The 11,287-nt window shown below is 33.8% G+C and overlaps 2 protein-coding genes across 3 annotated transcripts; one reads left to right on the top strand and one right to left on the bottom strand.

Moving 5' to 3' along the window:
- Positions 1-1,422: 1,422 nt before the first annotated feature.
- On the top strand, positions 1,423-4,464 carry LOC114376212 (tubby-like F-box protein 2). Its single transcript, XM_028334203.1, has 5 exons — positions 1,423-1,968; positions 2,356-2,756; positions 2,858-2,945; positions 3,233-3,362; positions 3,455-4,464. The coding sequence occupies exons 2-5, from the start codon at positions 2,403-2,405 to the stop codon at positions 4,125-4,127; spliced, it is 1,245 nt and encodes a 414-aa protein (XP_028190004.1). The 5' UTR covers positions 1,423-1,968; positions 2,356-2,402; the 3' UTR covers positions 4,128-4,464.
- Positions 4,465-5,234: 770 nt separating this feature from the next.
- On the bottom strand, positions 5,235-11,028 carry LOC114376237 (U-box domain-containing protein 5-like). Of its 2 annotated transcripts, none has more exons than XM_028334238.1 (6): positions 10,437-11,028; positions 8,826-8,912; positions 8,490-8,675; positions 7,956-8,063; positions 6,691-7,853; positions 5,235-6,356 (listed from the first exon to the last, which is right to left on the bottom strand). In XM_028334238.1, the coding sequence occupies exons 2-6, from the start codon at positions 8,877-8,879 to the stop codon at positions 5,582-5,584; spliced, it is 2,286 nt and encodes a 761-aa protein (XP_028190039.1). In that variant the 5' UTR covers positions 8,880-8,912; positions 10,437-11,028; the 3' UTR covers positions 5,235-5,581. The 2 variants fall into 2 exon arrangements, with proteins under 2 accessions (XP_028190039.1, XP_028190040.1); XM_028334239.1 differs by having other exon boundaries at positions 8,826-8,900.
- Positions 11,029-11,287: the final 259 nt, after the last annotated feature.

The raw sequence follows: 11,287 nt of genomic DNA, 5'->3' as shown, positions 1-11,287 counted from the left end.
TTTTAATTTTTTTATATATATTTTATAGATTTGTAATATAAAATAAGTTAAAATTTTACAAGTAAAATATTTAGTGAGAATATAATAAGATTTGGAGGATTTTGTAAGATGTAAAATTAAGATTTGAGGAGGAAAAAATGATTTTTTTTACATTGAGCAATATTTGAAGTTTTGATAGATATTTGTTAGTAAAATAAAGTTTTAAAAAATATCACCAATTCAATTTGTAGAAAATTTGTGTAAAATTTGAGAATTTGAATTTTGATCAACCTAAAAAATTTGATAAAGGAATCTAATTTGTTTAATTTTAGAATAGAAGAACTTTTTTTTGAGAGGGGAAATAGAAGAACTTGGTCAACCTAAAAAAATCAAAAGACCAAAGTTTCACATAATTTAAACTGAAAAGACCGATACAATCAAGCCTTGAAGGCTTTAATATTTTAATTTATTTCATCATTAGTCGTGTTTAACGTAGTGGTTTTCTATATATGCACGGCTATGTTTATTATCATTCGATTGTTGGGTCACCACCGATACTGTGGCAACAACCCAGCTCGAGTCTTTCATTTTTATTTAGTTTCTTAATTTTTTAATGGCGAAAAACCAGCATTAAACCTTACTTTAATTTGCATATTCTTATTTGTGAATGCAAGCCACTAATATCCAGCTGTACGTACTTTACACACTTAACAAATTTACATTACTAATACTAGGGTTCTAGCTGAAAATTCTCTCGTATCTGATTGGTACAATTACAAGGTATGATTAATTAGTTGCTAACGGAGGTAAAAAGAAAGTGATAAAAACACCAACGACTTACACGAAAAATTCAGTTCTTTGATTCTTCTATTTTTTCTAATTTAATAATTTTTTTTTTAAATACTTTTGAACTATTTGAAAAGAAAATTATAATGACAATTGACAAGAGATATCTCTAGAAAGAAAATTACTTTTTTTTTATCAATCAAGAAAAATACTTTTTGAGATAGTATTCAAATTATTTTTTTAATCTTAAAGTTAAAGACTTAAACAATCGTTCCTTTGTTTAATTATCATTAACCATCATTATTAAAAAAATTCATCACCATAAAATAGCTTATATAAAAGCACATTTTATTTCTCCTAGCCAAGGAATCATAAATTTAAAAAAAAATCTCTATATTAGTTATATATTTATAATGAATAGGTTAATGATAATGTTTTATTGAGACCATAACCATCAAAGCTTATTTACTAAATACTAGTTAAAAAAAACAAATGATATTTAACAAAAAAAAATTATTTAAAACCTAAAAATTTCAGTTTTTGTTAATATAATTTAGTTATTTATTCTTATCAGGTAGTGGTATGCGATGACATTTGTTAATTGTTATGATTTGCAGATATAATTAGCGTAAAGAGAAAGTTGAGTGAGTGGATATGAAAAATTTCCAGCGAGATAACACAGCAACGCTGATAGGGTAAGCTGAATTAAAGCCCTGGATAAACGATTTGGTTATAACTAAGCTCACAAGAAAGACGAATGCCACGTGTCGCGATATAAGAAATAGGGAGCAGTGTGGGTGGAGGCACTGGATTCCCTCCAATAAATTACGCTTCGCTTTCTGCAGCAAGCAATAGCAACATTATTACTAAAATAAGATTTTTGGATCCGATTCATGCTTGCCACACCATTCCGGTTCCGGAGATTACTTTTTTGCGGCGGTGCTGGTGGCGGAGACTCCGCGCCGGAATATACCTTCCCACGCCTCCTCCTCCATCTCCCTCACCTTCTTCTTCTTCTTCGCTGTAGCGTTCAAAACAACGTGATCTCTCTTGCATTCTCTGGTTCGGTTCTTCTCGTCGTTTTATCGATCCGGCTTCTAGAACTTCCCTTTCTCATTGCTTCTCCTCTCTCTCGCCTAAGCGAGAAATTTCCTAGCTGATTTGGCTCGATTCGTCTTTTCCTTGTTCAATTCCATTTTTCAGGTCTTGGTTCTTTCTTTTTCTTTAACCCCTAATTTATGTATAAAAAAATTTATGCTTTAGCATTCTGCATTCGCTGAGGACGCGTTGTCTGCAATAGTGTCTTCGCTTTGTTTTTTTTTTTTTTATAAAAAAATTAATATTTTTGGGGAGGGTCAGGAAAAATTAGGTTTTTCCTTAGTTTTATTAGTCAACCTTGTGAGAAATTAGGGTAAGCCCTGTAGTTAAGAATGTGTTTTGATCTGGGAATTGGATTAGTTTGTGGCTTCAATGCATTATGTTGTGTTAAGAGCAATTGCTGGTGCCTGGAAAATTGAAAGAGGTGACGTTGTGATACATGGGTTTATTTTGCCACCCTGCTGAGTGGAGAATTATTTGGATTTTGTTTAGGTGATTGAAGTTTTGTGGTAGAAGGAAGATTGATATGCTGTGGGAAAATGTCGTTGAAAAGCATAGTAAGGGAGCTAAAGGAGATGAGGGATGGGATTGGTAGCATGTCAAGGCGAGGTGTCGAGAGCAGGCGTTGGAACGGTCGGACAAAGTCACATGTTGCTCCTGATGTCACTCTAACTTCACTTGAACCTATTCAGCAAGGGCATTGGGCGAATTTGCCGCCCGAATTGCTTCTGGACATAATAAGGAGGGTGGAAGACAGTGAGACTACCTGGCCAGCACGAGCCGTTGTGGTTTATTGTGGTTCAGTTTGTAAATCGTGGAGGGCCGTTACGAAAGAGATTGTTAAGACTCCTGAACAATGTGGAAGGCTCACATTTCCCATTTCATTGAAGCAGGTGATAAATTCTTCACCTCTTGTGTTGCCTAATCTTTTTTCTTTTTTTCCCTTTAGGGTTTTCTGTTTCTTATGTTATGTTTCTCTTTTGTGCATGAATAGCCTGGTCCTCGTGATTCTCCAATACAGTGTTTTATCAGGAGGAACAGAGAAACTTCAACATATCTGTTGTACATTGGCCTGGTACCATGTAAGTTTGCTACGTTGTTTCATTGCTGATGCATGTCATTTCTTTTTAAGTAGAAAAAGGGTTGTCATATTTCTCTTTTTTAAGTTACTTGTCAAAAATTGAAATGTTGTACTGCAAGCTTCTTTATGTATTGTTAAACTCATTTATACACAATGGTCATCATCATCATTATCATCATCATCTTTGAAACTTTGTTCTCAAATGGATTACTTGGTATTCACACACTCGCACATTGGGAAGCAGAATATATGATAAGAAGTTGTATTGTTTTGATGTTAATTATGCAGCGGAGAACGAGACTGATAAGTTGTTATTAGCTGCAAAAAAGGTAAGAAGGGCAACAGGCACAGACTTCATCATATCTTTGGTTGCAGATGATTTTTCTCGCTCCAGCAACACATATGTTGGAAAACTCAGGCAAGTTTTGGTTTGATAACTTGCCTTCTTTTTTTTATTATTTTTCATCTTGCTCCTTACCATATCTGCAACTTGATGACAAACTTTGACAGGTCTAATTTTTTGGGTACCAAGTTCACTATTTATGACAGCCAACCCCCACATGGAGCTGCAATTCAACCAGATAGTCAGCCTAGTAGGAGATTTCATTCAAAGCAGGTATCTCCTAGAGTTCCAGCATGTAACTATGTTGTTAGCACCATTGCCTATGAGTTGAATGTTCTCCGTGCAAGAGGGCCAAGGAGAATGCACTGCACCATGAACTCCATACCTGTCTCAGCTGTTCAAGCAGGGGGCAATGCTCCAACTCCTACTTTTCCTGAAATCATTGATGAGCCTTTTTCTCCCTCACCAGCACTGAAAGGAAAGGGTCCAATTAGAGATTTAGACAATGCAAGCCTCCCAGAGCTACTACCAGTAGAGAGCCAAGGCTCAGCTGAGCCTCTTGTACTTAAAAATAAGGCTCCTAGATGGCATGAGCAGCTGCAATGCTGGTGCCTAAACTTCAAGGGTCGTGTTACAGTGGCTTCTGTTAAAAACTTTCAACTTGTGTCTGCTGTTGATCCATCTCATAATGTTTCTGCTGCAGAGCAAGAAAAGGTAATCTTGCAGTTTGGAAAGATTGGAAAAGACATATTTACTATGGATTACCGTTATCCGCTCTCTGCCTTCCAAGCCTTTGCCATATGTTTGAGCAGCTTTGATACCAAACCAGCCTGTGAATGAGACCAATGGCACTGGATCATCTGCTGGAGCACCATCGATACCAAACCAGCCTGTGAATGAGACCAATGGCACTGGATCGTCTGCTGGTTTGTATCATATATATAATATGCTAGGCACAGTTAATCAGGCCTGGTGGGCATGCAACTGAGATCTTGGCTATGCAGTCTTTTAGTATTTTTCCGTTGTGTTGTTAGTTGTTTATTCTGGAATTTAACTTTATGCTGTTTCACAGCCCTGCAACTAAAAGTAAGTTTAGTGAATCTTCAATTTTATAAAGTCGCATGGTATTTCTCACCAATAAATCTTTTTTTTTTCAATAGTGAATTTTCTGTTGTATGTACGTATGTATGTTTATTATTATTAGTATTATTATTGTTGTCGTCGTCGTGGTGGTCTTTTTCTTTCGATGATCATTAGTAGTCATTCAACTATGCAGGTGACTCTATATACACGCGTTTGGCCAGAGCTAAATATCATTTTTATTACTTTTTCAACCGGTATTTCCTTGGTAGCTTTTTTATGCCTCCTTAGTTATAGCTAATCAATTGAATCCCTGGTTGGGTTTTGGTTGTCAATCCGAACTGAATGAAATTAACTAAAATTGGTTAATTTGGATTGGATTATTGGATTTTGATAAAAAAAAAAAGTTGTTTTTTTCCACTTTTTCTATTTATATAAATATTGAATTTTATATTAATGAAAGGCATATTTCTTATTTTTTAACAACTAGTTATTTTTTCTGTTTAAAATGTTTTTTTATGGATATAACAACTAGTTAATTTCTTTAGCTAAAATTTAATAAAAAAAAATTACATAATAAACATGACTAAATTAAGACATTATTAGATAAAATGATAAAAATTAAAAAAGAAAAAGACAGGAAATACAAAAGTTGGAGCAAAACTTAAGCTTTTAAGATATATTAACTTTAAGTATTAAAAATGATTGATTGAATTGGTTCAAGTTGAAAAAAGATCTGAATTAATTATAAATGATTTGATTCAAATTTAAAATAAAAAATGATAGCCGAATTAACACAAAACTATTTAATTGATTTAATTTAAATTGTCAGGTTTCAACTACCAGGATCAAATCAAGATAAATAAATTAAGTTAAAAAAATATTGGCAAGCACCTTTATTACACTAATATCTATTTTACAGTAGTAGCCAAATACTGCAAAGTGTTAAATATATATACACAATATGAATAAACAAGAAATGTGTAATTGGTCTACCTAGCTAGTATGTTGACAGGAAGGAAAAGAGAAGTCAGAAAACTGTCGACTTTAACAGGCCCTAAATCAGAATCTCAAAACTCATAAGCACAACTATATACACATCATCATACTACCTGTTGTTACTCTGCAAAATTAAGTAGCAGATGCTTTGCGATTGAATCTTCAAAGCTAAAAATGCCACAAATAAGTGCTACAAAATGCAGAGAAATTCATTGTCATCTTTTGGTTTTTGATGCATGTGAACTGGACTTTGAGAACGGTGATAGTTTCTTCAGAAACGTGGATTTCTTTGATGGTTGATTTTCTTCAGGGTGGTAACTGTTAGAATCTCGAGAAGAGTTGTTGATATTTGGCTCAGGACAACCTTCATTCTCAGCAATGTCAATATCTTTCAAAAGATGAAGCAATTCCAATGCACTTCCTTTTCCTCTGTCATTTCCATTCTGTGAGATATAGATAAGAAGACTTATGATATGCTCATCCTCACGCATTACCAACTTACAATAATCCACATGTTGAGAACATAGAGAGACTAGAACAGCCAGCGCATGTTCTTGTTCCTCGTTATTGCCTGTATCAAGTATTTCAGCAACAGAAGATAAGCATCCCTTTGTTTCAGAAACAGATTTCCTACCCTCTTCAGTGTCACAAAGATTTTTCAATATATATATACAGTATCTCAAAAGGGTTCTGTCTTTAAAAAATGGCAGCAATTTTGGGATGCACCTGAGAGATAGCATGCGGGGACAAACTTCACCACTGAAGGACAAGTTGTACATTATTCTAATAGCTTGCTGTTGGAAACCTTTGTTTTCAGAATCAAGCATGTTTAGAATAGAACTGAGAGCACTGGATGCTGCAATTTTAGCTTTACTAAACCCATATCCTGACAGTTCTTCCATTATGGCAAGAGTTTCTCCAATCACATCTGAATTGAGAAAACTTGCCAACATAATGAAAGTATCTTCATTCAAATTAGTCGTACCATTTCTGCAAGAAAATCACAAAAAAAGAGTCATTTTAATATTATCAAAAGCAGGTGCACAGATAAGGCAACCTAACAATTAATTTTAGGCCAGGAAGAAAAAAAAAACATCGAAGGATGCAAACCAACTAAATATGTTTGAACACATTTAAATGGGAAGAACTAAAACAAAATGAGTCAGACAACCAAAACTTTTGAACATTAAAAAGATCACATTTACAGGTGAATGTTTGTTTTCAAGGATAGATGTCAATTAATTTAGACAAACTTACCAGAAAAATGTAAGCAAATAAGCAATATACAAAGAACAAAATTGAGAAAGGGGAAAAGAAATCATGCCTGCAGTTGTTCACAAACTCCAACAGAAGCTGAGTTCCAGCTCTCAGTGCTTTAATATCACGCAGATCATATGCATTGCTCAGAAACCTGACGAGTGGTTCGATGAAATTCTCTGCTGATACAGAAACAAAAGCTTGGCTATTGCTTTTCAAATTATCTTTCAAATCTTGAATGACCTTGCATTGAGAATCCCATTGAAGATCACAGAGTTGAGGCAAGAGCATCAAATCAGTATCATGTATCTCTGTATGAGCCTGATGTTTGTGAGAATTGTCACGGCTCTTGGTCTGCATCAAATTTGAGCCACGAGTGGTCTTACCATGTGAGGCATCTAAACTGAAACTAGTATCCAATGGCCCAATTGACATGCTACTAAGATCCACTGGTGCGGTGAAATCATTGAAATAACTTCCTAAGCTGCTAATGGAAGTGTTTGAAGCTTCCCATGCACAAATATCTTCTGCATGCCTACTAGGGTCTGGAATGGAGACTCCATTATTTCTGCACCACTTTGATATTAAGTCTTTCATGGCCATGTTTGGAGTTAATCCCATATGGACTAGTTTCTTTCTGGTTTTGGGACATATGTCATTACCCTCATCAAACCACTTTTTTATCCACATTCTTTCATATGTTACTCCTGAATCAATGATAACAGGATCATACATCAACCTTGAGGATATTGGGCACTTATATTCCTCAAGTGGTGCAACTCCACTTAACTCATTGGTGTGAGTTTTATACTGACCATACTTCAAGATTGTGTCTGAATCAACATGATGGCTTCGTAGGGAATCGTGATTCGAGTTCTCTGTTGCAGCTTGTTCCTCAGAACGAGAATAGACCTCCTCCACATGTTCCCCCACCATGAGCTTTCCATGCTTTTTCAGTAGATACAGAAGATATCTCAGTATCTTCTTCTTTGGGAGGTCATTGGGTCCAAGTTTATCTAACAACTTCTTAATAGATCGTTGCTCTATTAAGATGGCCTTTGGGGATGTTATATTCAGTGTAGATGCTGCAAACTGAAGAGCTTTAACTTCAGAATCATCAGCTGAATCTGAGGTTAAAGTAAGCAACTCTCTCACAACCCTCCCAGCCTTTTCTTCATTAGGGTCCAGAACAAGTCTTGTACATTCTAGATCATGAATTATTCTAGAAACCTGCGAGTGATATTTCAGTGTCAACAAACAAATCACCATTTTAATCTGAATAATTCAATAGCATCAGGAAGGAAATTGAATACAGAATATAACTTGGCTAACCTCTACAGCCAACATAACAGGAACCATATCTTGAATTTGGATTAAGCTTTTCTCTAATGATCTTGTTGCCTTTAGGCATCTTGAGAGTACTGTATCTCCTGTCATAGCCTGAAAGTAATATTGAAACCAACGAAACTATCATCAGTATTCAGTATCATGCAACGTGCAAGTATAATCCATTGATAAGGGATTCGGTCACACATATTTTTAGTCGCTCATACTTATCTTAGTAGTCATAGACTCATCTTATAAGCTTGAGAGGAGTGCTAGCAGCACACTCTTTATTATTGGTTAAATTAATTATAAACTGTAAAGTCATGTATGAGACTCATTAGATAAGAAGTAAGACACACAGAATTTGGTGATTTTCAATCAATTTTAGCAAATAATAAAAAGTGTGTTCAAAAGAATATGCTAGTGAGTGTTTTACTAGCATTTCTCTGCCTTGAGTAGTTTTAGATATTATTGATGCAGAGTACAGAAAGGCAAAAACCATATAATTTGTTTCTTTTTTTAATAAAAAGGAGTACACACCAGGTAGAATTTGCTACATTCGGAGCAATGTTGCAGAAGTAGTTTGACTTTATCAATTGCATTGTTCAGCAAACATAGAGACTCTATTCCTGAAGAGTATCCTGGCCGTGCCGCCTCTATGTCTGGAACTATTCTTGAGATTCTATCCACTAATTCTGTGAGTTCTGTGCAGATTTTACTATGCACCTGTTAACATGAATTCCGATTAATAGATTGGTTAGTTCTAATATCCAAGTGTAGTTTTAAGAAAAATTAATAGTAATTGGTATTGAAAATAGAAGATTTCGAAAACATCTCCAGTAAACATAATTGTGAAATTCAATTATATTTATGTACCTTAAAGGAGCGGGGATTTTGTAACTCTTCCCCTTCACCAATATCAGTTACCATCAGGAGAGTGTCCCAGCAGAGCTACAAATTAGACTAAGAAAAAAAAAATTAAGCTAATCCATACAATATTATCCATACTAATTAAAAGAATAAATAATAGTGTGAAATATTAAGCTTATGCTAATTCATGTTTCAAGCAAGTATGATAACTTGGGAACAAACAACTATCCATGTGTCGAAAAAATATAAAAACAACTGGCCAAACTGCTGACTTTAAAGCTTATACGGTTATACCTAACATTATAAGGTACAACAAGAAATAAAAATATTTTCCGTCAAAAAAAAAATCTTCATCTCAAAACTAAAAATTGAAAGTCAGGATGGATTTATGTTGGACCGTTATGTGATTTTAAACTTTTTTTTTATGATTTTAATCTTCATAAATGCCACTACTTATTAATGACATGACATATATTTATAAGAATAAAAAACATTTCAATGTAAAGTAAAATTGCACTAATTTTCATCACTTAAGAGCATTTGTTATAAAGTTTTGTAGATTTGAGTTTTATAAAATTAATTTTAAGTGATGGAAAGTAATTGAGATGTTTGACTAAATCAATTTCACCCATAATGTGGAAAATTAATTCTTGGCATAAAATAAATATGTCCTAAATCTAAATTGAAATGTTGGAAGCAGTGGACTTTCAAATAACTTTGAAAATAACATGCTCAATATACACGAGAGAAACAAATATTCTATTCCGGATTAAAATCTCCCCTTTTGACCCATTATTTCTTCCTATTGTTTGGGTCAACTTGTCGTTGAGCAATGTTAATTCTTAATCTTTCTTATGCAATTTGAATTTAAAAAGTTCCGAAACACAACGAGAAAGCTACAATGAAATTAAACTGGAAAAAGAGCTTTAAATGAACACGAAAATGATATTTGATTCTCATTTCTCAGTAAATATCAAAACACTATAATGAACTTGAGTTAGGAGGAACCCAGTTTACCACACGAACATAACAACAAATTAATCAGTTCTAAGAAATGGATGTGAAGTATGACAGTGAATTGCTATTCTCATATTAACTTTACAGCATGTGAAGATTTTATATTTATGTTTTCTTATAGACATTAAATGAGCCATGTCAAAATCTACATATAAAAAAATTATCCGGAACAAGATATGAGTATCAAGATAATTGTTTTATAAATATACTGGATTAAGACCAATTTAACTGAAAAGTAAAAAACAAAAAAGACATTTTATAATTTAACCATAGAGGATGGTTCCATTCCCCTATGAGACAAGAAATTATTAAATATTCTAAGATTATCATGATCATGTGATTGTGGTCTTGATCCATGCCATCTTTACGTAAACTGAAGAATTGAATTTATAAAAAAGATTTATCAAAACTTGATTTTATCTGTCCCATTAAATTTAACCGAGACTTGTGAGATACCCATGCCATGGGCGCGGTTATATGATACCGAACGGAGTTTAAACCTAAGAATGAAATACTCCTAAAAAAGGTTTAAACTAAAGTAACTCCAACAACGCCACAGAATAGAAAATGATACGAAGAATAATTAAGAGGCAAACTTACAGAGAAAGAATTCTACAGAAGAAAGTCCTTTTCTTCTTCTCCCTTCAACCGATCAGATACAGAGTGCTAATAAGCAGCAATAAAATCACCACGAATTTAACATTAAGCAGCGTGTTTCCGCCATAGATAAGCAAGCTCATGAACAAAACGAAAACTTTATATGGAATCTGAATCAATCTCTGTGGAGGTGAAAAAGTAGCATGTATTTTCTCTTTTCTGCTCTACCACAAAAATATTAAGTGTTCCATACCCACAAAAATCAGCACTAAGGAGAGAGGGGGGGGGGGGGGGAACGCAATTGAGTAAAGAACAAAACCTGAGACTTGACGAGAAAGATTGATTAAAAAAACAAAAGAAAGGTGAGGATAATCTTCAGCGAAAGCAAAGCAAGCGTGGCTGAGAAAAGCATAATCAATTATGAAAACAAACAAATAAAAAAGTCTTAGCAACAGGGAATAGTAGTATCGAGAGAGAAAGAAAGACCCGTCAACGTGATTTTTTGTTTCCGCGACTACTTATTATTAGTTGCATTTGTTGAGTTTTCGAGTCTAGGATTTTCCTTTTCCTTGACCAAGTCGACCAAACGGGAAAACAAACCTTACCATGTCTGTGTCTTTTGTACCACCCAACCCAACAGTGGCAAAGGAATTTTGGCTTCTTTCACTTAAATGAAAAAACTGTTTCTTTTATAAAATTAACAGATAGCAATAACATAATAAATAAATAAAATGTAGAGTATTTGTTCTTTTTCAAGGAAAAATAAAGTAAATAACTCTAGTTATTCATAATATAATAATAATAATTAATATTTATAATCTATTATATATGCATACATAACTTTAACTATTAAT

Source organism: Glycine soja, chromosome 11, assembly GCF_004193775.1.
Source record: "Glycine soja cultivar W05 chromosome 11, ASM419377v2, whole genome shotgun sequence".
Lineage (NCBI taxonomy): Eukaryota > Viridiplantae > Streptophyta > Magnoliopsida > Fabales > Fabaceae > Glycine > Glycine soja.
The sequence above is the reverse complement of the archived record's forward strand: the minus strand, read 5'-3'. Positions and strand labels throughout refer to the sequence as shown.